Below are 9,756 nucleotides of genomic sequence, written 5' to 3'. Positions count from 1 at the left end.
CTCCACCCAGACCTCTCCTACACCACCTGCCTCCACTCAGACCTCTCCTACACCACCTGCCTCCACCCTGACCTACCCTTACCAACCTCCATTCCCTCACACAAAAACCTTCACATAGCCACCACTCTCACATAACTTCTGCCCTCACATAACTTCTGCCCTCACATAGCTTCTGCCTTCACATAGCCTCCACCCTCACATAGCCTAAGCCCTCACATAGGCTAGACTCTTACATAGCCTCCACCCTCACATAGCCTCCACTCTCGCATAGCCTCCATCCTCATGTAGCCTAATCCCATCCGTAGCCTATACACTCACATAGACTCCACCCTCACATAGCCTCCACTCTTACATCCACGTTTGTGGATGTGCCAGCTCGAGTCGTGAACTGCAGAAGGTGTTGAGGGGGCAGTTAAAGCTGTTCTGTGGGTAGCCTGAGGCGCCCTGATTGTCGCCTCCCCGTCAGAGAGCGCCCTGCAAGAGACCTTTTGTAGTTTGTCTGGGGAAGGAGTTGCTGAGAACTTCGAAGCCAGCAGAGAGGCAGTAGTTGATGAGACTCCAAGGTTGTGGAAGGTACTGAACTCTGTGGAGGAGCAGCCATACAGTGAGGAGCAGGACCTCAAGCTGTGAGAAGAACAGTGGAATGAAGTTTCACATGCTTCTGTGATACCAGTGGTGAAGCGTCATTGTTGCTCAAGGAAGACTTCATGGTGTAGCAGCCGGGAGAGCTGTGGAGGACCCTGGTAGCGAATCTAAGAAAACCTGACGATGTCAGTGTAGTGAACTTCCAGATGTGGAAAGGAAGTTCCTATTGACTACTTGTAGGGAGTTGGTAGAGTGTTTGGTTGCCATTAGTGTGCAAGACGCAGTGAAAGGTGAGTGATTGATTACCATTTTTATGCCAAGGAGTACTTATACTGAAGTAGAGTTACAACCGTAGGCTGGATTACCTGCAGATATATATATATATATATATATATATATATATATATATATATATATATATATATATATATATATATATATATATATATATATATATTCTGGTGCTGATAGTGCAATATTGCCTTATAAGGCTTGACCTACTTGGTGAGGTTGGTGATATAGGTGATGTGTCAGGAGTTAGGCTACCACTTGATAAGCAGATGATAGAGTCCTGATGGTATTGGAGTGCAACATGACCACAAGAGTATAGAGCGTTGGAGTCACGTTATACGTGCATATGTATTGTGCATGTGCCTTGTCCAGCAACTGTATTCAAATTTGCCGGTGTTTGCCCTTGTCCTAGTGAGGCTTCCCAGTAAGTAGAAAAGAGAGAAAGAGAATTTTAAAGAACAACAGCTATGGACAGGGTAGAACGGAATAATAATAAGAGAAAGGGGATTGAGAAGGTCATACCAAACAAGGAGACAGTGGGGAGTCACGGCGGCACGAGTGGGTGTGTGCTCGTGACAACGAGACCAGTGTTGGAGCCGCATCCCCCTAAGCGTGTGACGTTGAGTCCCTCTCCAAGTGCCAGAAGCCCCCAGGGTGATCTCCTTGTAAAACTAAGCACTCTCCGGGTTTTGGGGCGGGTTGTCCGTAAGGAAGGACTGATAACCGACCATCACCAACATCATCATAAAAATAGCCTCCAACCTCACATAGCCTAAACCCTCACATAGCCTCCACCCTCACATAGCCTCCACTCTCACATAGCCTCCACCCTCACATAGCCTCCACTCTCACATAGCCTCCACCCTCACATAGCCTCCACTCTCACATAGCCTCCACCCTCACATAGCCTCCACTCTCACATAGCCTCCACCCTCACATAGCCTCCACCCTCACATAGCCTCCACTCTCACATAGCCTCCACCCTCACATAGCCTCCACTCTCACATAGCTTTCAACCTTGAATAGTTTAAACTCTTACATAGCCTCCACCCTCACATAGCCTAAACCCTCACATAGCCTCCACCCTCACATAGCCTCCACTCTCACATAGCCTCCACCCTCACATAGCCTCCACTCTCACATAGCTTTCAACCTTGAATAGTTTAAACTCTTACATAGCCTCCACCCTCACACAGCCTCCACCCTTGCATAGCGTAAGCTTTCACAGAGCCTCCACCCTCACATAGCCTAAACTCTTACGTAGCCTCCACCATCACATAGCCTTCACTCTCTCACATAGCCTCCACCCTCACATAGTCTAAACCATCACATAGCCTCCATCCTCACATAGCCTCACATGGTGCTGCTGTGGGTGACTGCTGGAGTGTGGTGGTGCTGCTGTGGGTGACTGCTGGAGTGTGGTGGTGCTGCTGTGGGTGACTGCTGGAGTGCGGTGGTGCTGCTGTGGGTGACTGCTGGAGTGCGGTGGTGCTGCTGTGGGTGACTGCTGGAGTGCGGTGGTGCTGCTGTGGGTGACTGCTGAGTGTGGTGGTGCTGCTGTGGGTGACTGCTGACTGTGGTGGTGCTGCTGTGGGTGACTGCTGGAGTGCGGTGGTGCTGCTGTGGGTGACTGCTGGAGTGTGGTGGTGCTGCTGTGGGTGACTGCTGGAGTGTGGTGGTGCTGCTGTGGGTGACTGCTGAGTGTGGTGGTGCTGCTGTGGGTGACTGCTGACTGTGGTGGTGCTGCTGTGGGTGACTGCTGACTGTGGTGGTGCTGCTGTGGGTGACTGCTGGAGTGTGGTGGTGCTGCTGTGGGTGACTGCTGGAGTGCGGTGGTGCTGCTGTGGGCGACTGCTGGAGTGTGGTGGTGCTGCTGTGGATGACTGCTGGAGTGTGGTGGTGCTGCTGTGGATGACTGCTGGAGTGTGGTGGTGCTGCTGTGGGTGACTGCTGAGTGTGGTGGTGCTGCTGTGGGTGACTGCTGACTGTGGTGGTGCTTGGGTTCCTGTGGGTGACTGCTGGAGTGTGGTGGTACTGCTGTGGGTGACTGCTGCCTGTGGTGGTGCTTGGGTATCGCTGACGCTATATATTATGGCTAAAAAATGGATGATGATTACAAATATATGTACAAACACACACACATGACACATACCGAACACATCATTGCCACTATGGAATTATATGGCTAAAATTGTACATATATAATTTATTATTGTAAGTGGCGTGTATATTATATAGTTTTGTAGTGGACTGTATAGCATAGGTAAAGATATTTCCCACACAGTTCCAACTGTGGTGAGTTGATAATGTTAATGTTGTTCAGACAGAACAGCAACTGTACTGGTTTAATATTATTCAAGTTTGATGTGAACATATTAATTTGGTAGTAATTAATTCCTGTGCTATCTGAATGGGGTTAATTAATGGTCAGATGCATGATAATGGTGGTAGTAATTATGGTCATGTAAGCTCCAGTAGCTCTATACACGCCGGACCTGTGTCTAGCCTCGTCTCGTGGATAGTGGCGAGGCTTCCAGGGGCGCGGCGAGGCTTCCAGTGCCGCGGCGAGGCTTCCAGGGCCGCAGCGAGGTTCCCAGGGGCACGGCAAGGCTTCCAGGGAGGCGGAGAGGCTTCCAGGGGCACGGCGAGGCTTCTAGGGCCGCGGCGAGGCTTCCAGGGCCGCGGCGAGGCTTCCAGGGGCGCGGCGATGCTCCCAGGGCCGCGACAAGGCTTCCAGGGGCGCGGCGAGGCTTCCAGAGGCGCGGCGACTGGACCTTCAACCGCCCACAGTGCAGAGTTAGAAAGAGACACACAATTTATGTTGATATTCTCGCTGTTTACACTTGATCAAAGTTGACTTGATTTACACTCACGTATTTATTATCTAGGTCGACATTCCGGTAACCGGACCATTCGCCTTATTGAGCTCCAGATCATATTATTCTCTATAGAAACCACAGTCGTGGTGAAACCCCGAGGTTCCATCGCCTCATGTATGGGTCGAATCCTGGCGCGTCGAACATGGACTTATGATCGACCTACTACCACTAAATGAGGCGTAATCGTCCAGTGGGTGCTGGGCTTGTCAACGCGTGTGGTGGCGAGGTCCCTGGAGTGGTCCAAGATGGCTTCCTCCTTCCACGACTCACGCTCAAGTCGGGAGTCTTGAGATTTTCAAGTCGGGAGTGTAGTTATTAAATTATTTTTGGTCTTAAGATTAATTTTACTTTAATAATCTCATCGACCTTTAAAATGTTGACTCTGATTTCCTTCACTTTGATTAAAAATGAGAATCAACAGTTAGGTATGACAGCTTTGTCGTCTCATAACAAAGTGTGAAGAAGACTGTGGCAGAATTATGGCGCCAGATTAAGTAGGAAGAATCTGGCTACTGCGCATTTTAGATAAAGTTATTATTTATGAGCAGAGGACGAATCCTCTTAGTTATATGTTATTACAAATATTTATTACGTCGTTAATTATTTTGTAAGTGGAAAATATTCCCCGCGAGTCATGTGTGGCGACGCTGGCCGAGTAAACAGGAGTTGAAGGCAGCGCACGCCCTTCTCCCTGGCCGGTGATTTGTCACTACTGGAGTGGCGAAGCATTTTTCCTCGGGATATTTCCTTCCTTGAGTTATTGCTTAGAGTCTGGTCCTCGCTGTGAGACCTAGTCCTCGCTAAGGGAGCTGGTCCTCGCTAAGGGAGCTGGTCCTCGCTAAGGGAGCTGGTCCTCGCTGTGAGACCTAGTCCTCGCTAAGGGAGCTGGTCCTCGCTAAGGGAGCTGGTCCTCGCTAAGGGAGCTGGTCCTCGCTGTGAGACCTAGTCCTCGCTAAGGGAGCTGGTCCTCGCTAAGGGAGCTGGTCCTCGCTAAGGGAGCTGGTCCTCGCTGTGAGACCTAGTCCTCGCTAAGGGAGCTGGTCCTCGCTGTGAGACCTAGTCCTCGCTAAGGGAGCTGGTCCTCGCTGTGAGACCTAGTCCTCGCTAAGAGAGCTGGTCCTCGCTGTGAGACCTAGTCCTCGCTAAGGGAGCTGGTCCTCGCTGTGAGACCTAGTCCTCGCTAAGGGAGCTGGTTCTCGCTGTGAGACCTAGTCCTCGCTAAGGGAGCTGGTCCTCGCTGTAAGACCTAGTCCTCGCTAAGGGAGCTGGTCCTCGCTGTGAGACCTAGTCCTCGCTAAGGGAGCTGGTCCTCGCTGTGAGACCTAGTCCTCGCTAAGGGAGCTGGTCCTCGCTGTGAGACCTAGTCCTCGCTAAGGGAGCTGGTCCTCGCTGTGAGACCTAGTCCTCGCTAAGGGAGCTGGTCCTCGCTGTGAGACCTAGTCCTCGCTAAGGGAGCTGGTCCTTGCGGTGAGACCTAGTCCTCGCTAAGGGAGCTGGTCCTCGCTGTGAGACCTTGTCCTCGCTAAGGGAGCTGGTCCTCGCAGTGAGACCTAGTCCTCGCTGTGAGACCTAGTCCTCGCTAAGGGAGCTGGTCCTCGCTGTGAGACCTAGTCCTCGCTAAGGGAGCTGGTCCTCGCTGTGAGACCTAGTCCTCGCTAAGGGAGCTGGTCCTCGCAGTGAGACCTAGTCCTCGCTGTGAGACCTAGTCCTCGCTAAGGGAGCTGGTCCTCGCTGTGAGACCTAGTCCTCGCTAAGGGAGCTGGTCCTCGCAAAGTTTCTTTCACCCTAAGTGCCCCTGTTACCTAGCAGTAAATAGGTACCTGGGAGTTAGTCAGCTGTCACGGGCTGCTTCCTGGGGTGTGTGTGTGTGTGTGTGTGGTGTGGGAAAAAAAAAGTAGTAGTTAGTAAACAGTTGATTGACAGTTGAGAGGCGGGCCGAAAGAGCAAAGCTCAACCCCCGTAAAAACACAACTAGTAAACACACACACACACACACACACACACACACACAACACGTCACCTGTCACTCTCACTAGCGACAGGCCAAGGAAGAGCTGTCACCAGACAGATTAACACCCTCACAATCTATTAGGACAACTGACACAGAGATCTCGTTGCGAGCACACATTGATCAATCCGTGATCGAGTGGTTTACTGTACCACCAAAATGACTGTGCACAATACAATAACCTGGGATGTACTTACAGTTAGTCACACCTTACAGGCTTCATGTACAGCTGATCTTGATGACGGATCAACTGTAGGATAGCGAGGGAACTACTGTACACCACATCTACTGTACACCCAGTTATGGTTAAGAGTCCACACTCCAGTTATCATTGTGAGAAATGCAGGTGTTTGGGATCGTAATACACAGACCTGATCAATCACAGAGATAAGATCATCAGAGCCCCAACGTAAGTTTCAACAATCCTCAACAGACACTGTTTACTACTCTTGATGTATTATTTAGCCTCTCCTTGAGTACACAACTAGTATGACGAAGTTCTTCCATTACTTCTCCTATTACTAAGTTCTCCTTTTCAATATTGATCTAGGGCAACAAAATAGCTCTCAAGTCGACTATTTCCTTAACGGCATGAATTCCTGTATGCTTATTCCCGCAATCACCTGGCCCACCCGATTAACTCAAACATCCACTACTACCCAGGATCATATATGGACCAACATAACAGCTCCCCTCACTTCAGGTATAATCACTGACTGAACATCTGACCACTATCCTACCTTCCTTGTAGCGAACATGACCATAACACCACCAGCTAACACGAAAATTACCTTTAGGTTACACAGTGAAGCAGCAATAGGCAATCTCACAGTGCCCTCCTCAATATAAACTGGAATCTGAGTTTAATAATACACATGATATAAATTCCTTAACTAGCCTCTTCCTTTCCAAAATTCTAAGCCTTTGCAATACTCATTGTCCTCTCCTCTCCAAGCAAGTAACTGACAAAAGGTTAAATAATCCCTGGCTCACTAATGGCATACTCAATGCAATCGACAAGAAACGTGAATATGAAAAAAAACTTAGGATTGCCTAGTTGCAAAGGAAGTAGTTAAGAGATACTCGTCAGTGCTATATATAGATCTGAATGCTCTTTGTTTTCTTCTTCGAGGATGTGGGTCCCTGCAATTGCACCAGAGGTGGTACCCCTAATATTATATATATATATATATTATATATATATAAAATATATATACACACACACACACACACACACACTCTCGTCTCATCAACACACACACACACTCTCGTCTCATCAACACACACACACACTCTCGTCTCATCAACACACACACACACTCTCGTCTCATCACATATACCTTTTTACCATAAAAAAGGTAAAAAAAATATAGAATAAGAGACACTGTTGTATAGAAGATAAGTTCTTGGCATCACCTAATTAACATCACGTGACGTCGCCTGGGATATAGTTCGTGACCTCACTCATGCAATACAAAGGGTGAGGGGTGTGAGAGTGGCTATGGCGACCCTCACAGACGGCCCTCACCCCCTGGACTCTCACAGTCAAAGTGAGACGTCACATGTCAACCCTTGATGGTTGGTGAGTCTGAGCCCCGTCCGTTTTCCGTCTCACTCCAGGCCGTTGTCGTAGGAGGAGCCATTGTCTTAGTAGGAGGAGGAGCCATTGTCGTAGTAGGAGGAGGAGCCATTGTCGTAGTTGGAGGAGGAGCCATTGTCGTAGTAGGAGACGAAATATGGGTCTGGTGTCTCGCCCGGGGCCCATGACGTCTCGTTCCAGGATCCAGACGTCTCGTTCCAGGTTCCAGACGTCTCGCTCCATGTTCTTGGCGTCTCGCTCCATGTTCTTGGCGTTTTCGCTCCATGTTCTTGGCGTCTCGCTCCATGTTCTTGGCGTCTCGCTCCATGTTCTTGGCGTCTCGCTCCATGTTCTTGGCGTCTCGCTCCATGTTCTTGGCGTCTCCCTCCAGGTCCGTGGCGTCCTCGCTCCAGGTCCGTGGCGTCTCGATCCAGGTCCCTGGCGTCTCGATCCAGGTCGATGGCGCCTCGTTCCAGGGTCCGTGGGGTCACGATCCAAGTCCGTGGGGTCACGATCCAGGTCGATGGCGTCTCGTTCCAGGCCACTGGCGTCTCGTTCCAGGCCACTGGCGTCTCGTTCCAGGTCCCTGGCGTCTCGTTCCAGGTCCCCTGGCGTCTCGTTCCAGGTCCCTGGCGTCTCGTTCCAGGTCCCTCGCGTCTCGTTCCAGGTCCCTCGCGTCTCGTTCCAGGTCCCTGGCGTCTCGCTCCAGGTCCCTGGCGTCTCGCTCCAGGTCCCTGGCGTCTCGCTCCAGGTCCCTGGCGTCTCGCTCCAGGTCCCTGGCGTCTCTCTCCAGGTCTCTGGCGTCCCCGCTCCATGTCCCTGGCGTCTCGCTCCAGGACCTTGGCGTCTCGCTCCAGGACCTTGGCGTCTCGCTCCAGGACCTTGGCGTCTCGCTCCAGGTCCTTGGCGTCTCGCTCCAGGACCTTGGCGTCTCGCTCCAGGACCTTGGCGTCTCGCTCCAGGTCCTTGGCGTCCTCGCTCCAGGTCCTTGGCGTCTCGCTCCAGGTCCTTGGCGATCTCGCTCCAGGTCCTTGGCGTCTCGCTCCAGGTCCTTGGCGTCTCGCTCCAGGACCTTGGCCGTCTCTCCCCAAGCCCATGGTGTCTCTCCACAGGCCCATGGCGTCTCTCCCAGGCCCATGGCGTCTCTCCACAGGCCCCATGGCGTCCTCTCCACAGGCCCATGGCGTCTCTCCCCAGGCCCATGGCGTCTCTCCCCAGGCCCATGGCGTCTCTCCACAGGCCCATGGCGTCTCGCCCATGCCCGTTGGCGTCTCGCCCATGCCCGTTGGCGTCTCGCCCATGCCCGTTGGCGTCTCGCCCATGCCCGTTGCGTCTCGTTCATGACTGTTGTCATCTGGCCGTACCAAAACGTACACCTGATACAGCCAGACGCCATCGGCCAACTGCCGTTGCCGTAGTAATGGGTGACATTGCCGTTGTCGAAGTTGGGGAGGACGGAGCCGGTGTCATAGTAGCCGGCGGGGTGGGGAAGTAATGGGGACGGGGAAATGGTCGTAGGAGGTTGAGTCAGGGCCTCGTGGGATCTTGGGGGAGGCTGATCTAGTCTTGTTATTATTATAATTGTGCATGACGGTATTGATCCTTTAGAAGAATTTATTTTATTTTTACTCAAAAGATTGGCAATTATAGTGTGTAAAATGCCCGAAAGCGAGATTACGGACATCGATGTTGGTTGTGTATTTTGTATCATCACCGGGTGCTTTTTTTAGGGGTTCTCTTTCCCGCAACAGCTTCAAGCTAGGTGAGTACGATAGCTAGGTGAGTACGATAGCTAGGTGAGTACGATTGCTTGGTGAGTACGATAGCTAGGTGAGTACGATAGCTAGGTGAGTATGATAGCTAGGTGAGTACGATAGCTACGTGAGTACGATAGCTACGTGAGTATGATAGTTAGGTGAGTATGATAGCTAGGTGAGTACGATAGCTAGGTGAGTACGATAGTTAGGTGAGTAGGAAAGCTGTGAGTGACGCTCTTGACGACCCACAGTAGCCGAGGCGTCCTCGAGGCTTCACATACTGTCTTACTAACCTGGCTTAGCCTCCTTCACAGCATCCCATAACCTGCTCAGGGAGATGTCTTGCCAGAAGGTCCTCCGGGTTTAGCTTAGGTCCATGACACGAGAGTTTAGCGGGTTGTTCGGTACGACCTTCAGCACCAGAGTGTAGTAGGGTCTTCGGTACGACCTTCAGCACGAGAGTTTATCAGGGTGTTTGGTACGACCTTCAGCACGAGAGTTTATCAGGGTGTTTGGTACGACCTTCAGCACGATAGTTTATCAGGGTGTTCGGTACGACCTTCAGCACGAGAGTGTAATAAGGTGTTCGGTACGACCTTCAGCACGAGAGTGTAGTAAGGTGTTCGGTACGACCTTCAGCACGAGAGTTTAACAGTG

At 51.3% G+C, this 9,756-nt stretch overlaps 1 protein-coding gene across 1 annotated transcript; it reads right to left on the bottom strand.

Annotated features, from left to right (window-relative positions):
• Window positions 1-7,125: 7,125 nt before the first annotated feature.
• LOC138357036 (golgin subfamily A member 6-like protein 2) lies at window positions 7,126-8,664 on the bottom strand. Its single transcript, XM_069313575.1, has 2 exons — window positions 7,819-8,664; window positions 7,126-7,605 (listed from the first exon to the last, which is right to left on the bottom strand). The coding sequence occupies exons 1-2, from the start codon at window positions 8,662-8,664 to the stop codon at window positions 7,411-7,413; spliced, it is 1,041 nt and encodes a 346-aa protein (XP_069169676.1). The 3' UTR covers window positions 7,126-7,410.
• Between the last annotated feature and the right edge of the window lie 1,092 nt (window positions 8,665-9,756).

Source organism: Procambarus clarkii, chromosome 75 (assembly GCF_040958095.1).
Source record: "Procambarus clarkii isolate CNS0578487 chromosome 75, FALCON_Pclarkii_2.0, whole genome shotgun sequence".
Taxonomy (NCBI): Eukaryota; Metazoa; Arthropoda; class Malacostraca; order Decapoda; family Cambaridae; genus Procambarus; species Procambarus clarkii.
The sequence above is the reverse complement of the archived record's forward strand: the minus strand, read 5'-3'. Positions and strand labels throughout refer to the sequence as shown.

Bases quoted from the DNA above. Each gene is read 5' to 3' on its own strand.
- LOC138357036 (XM_069313575.1), bottom strand. From the start codon at position 8,664: ATGGGCGAGACGCCAACGGGCATGGGCGAGACGCCAACGGGCATGGGC. The intron at 7,606-7,818 runs CTGGAACGAGGC...ACGCCAAGAACA, and splicing joins GGATCGTGACCCCACGGACC to TGGAGCGAGACGCCAAGAAC.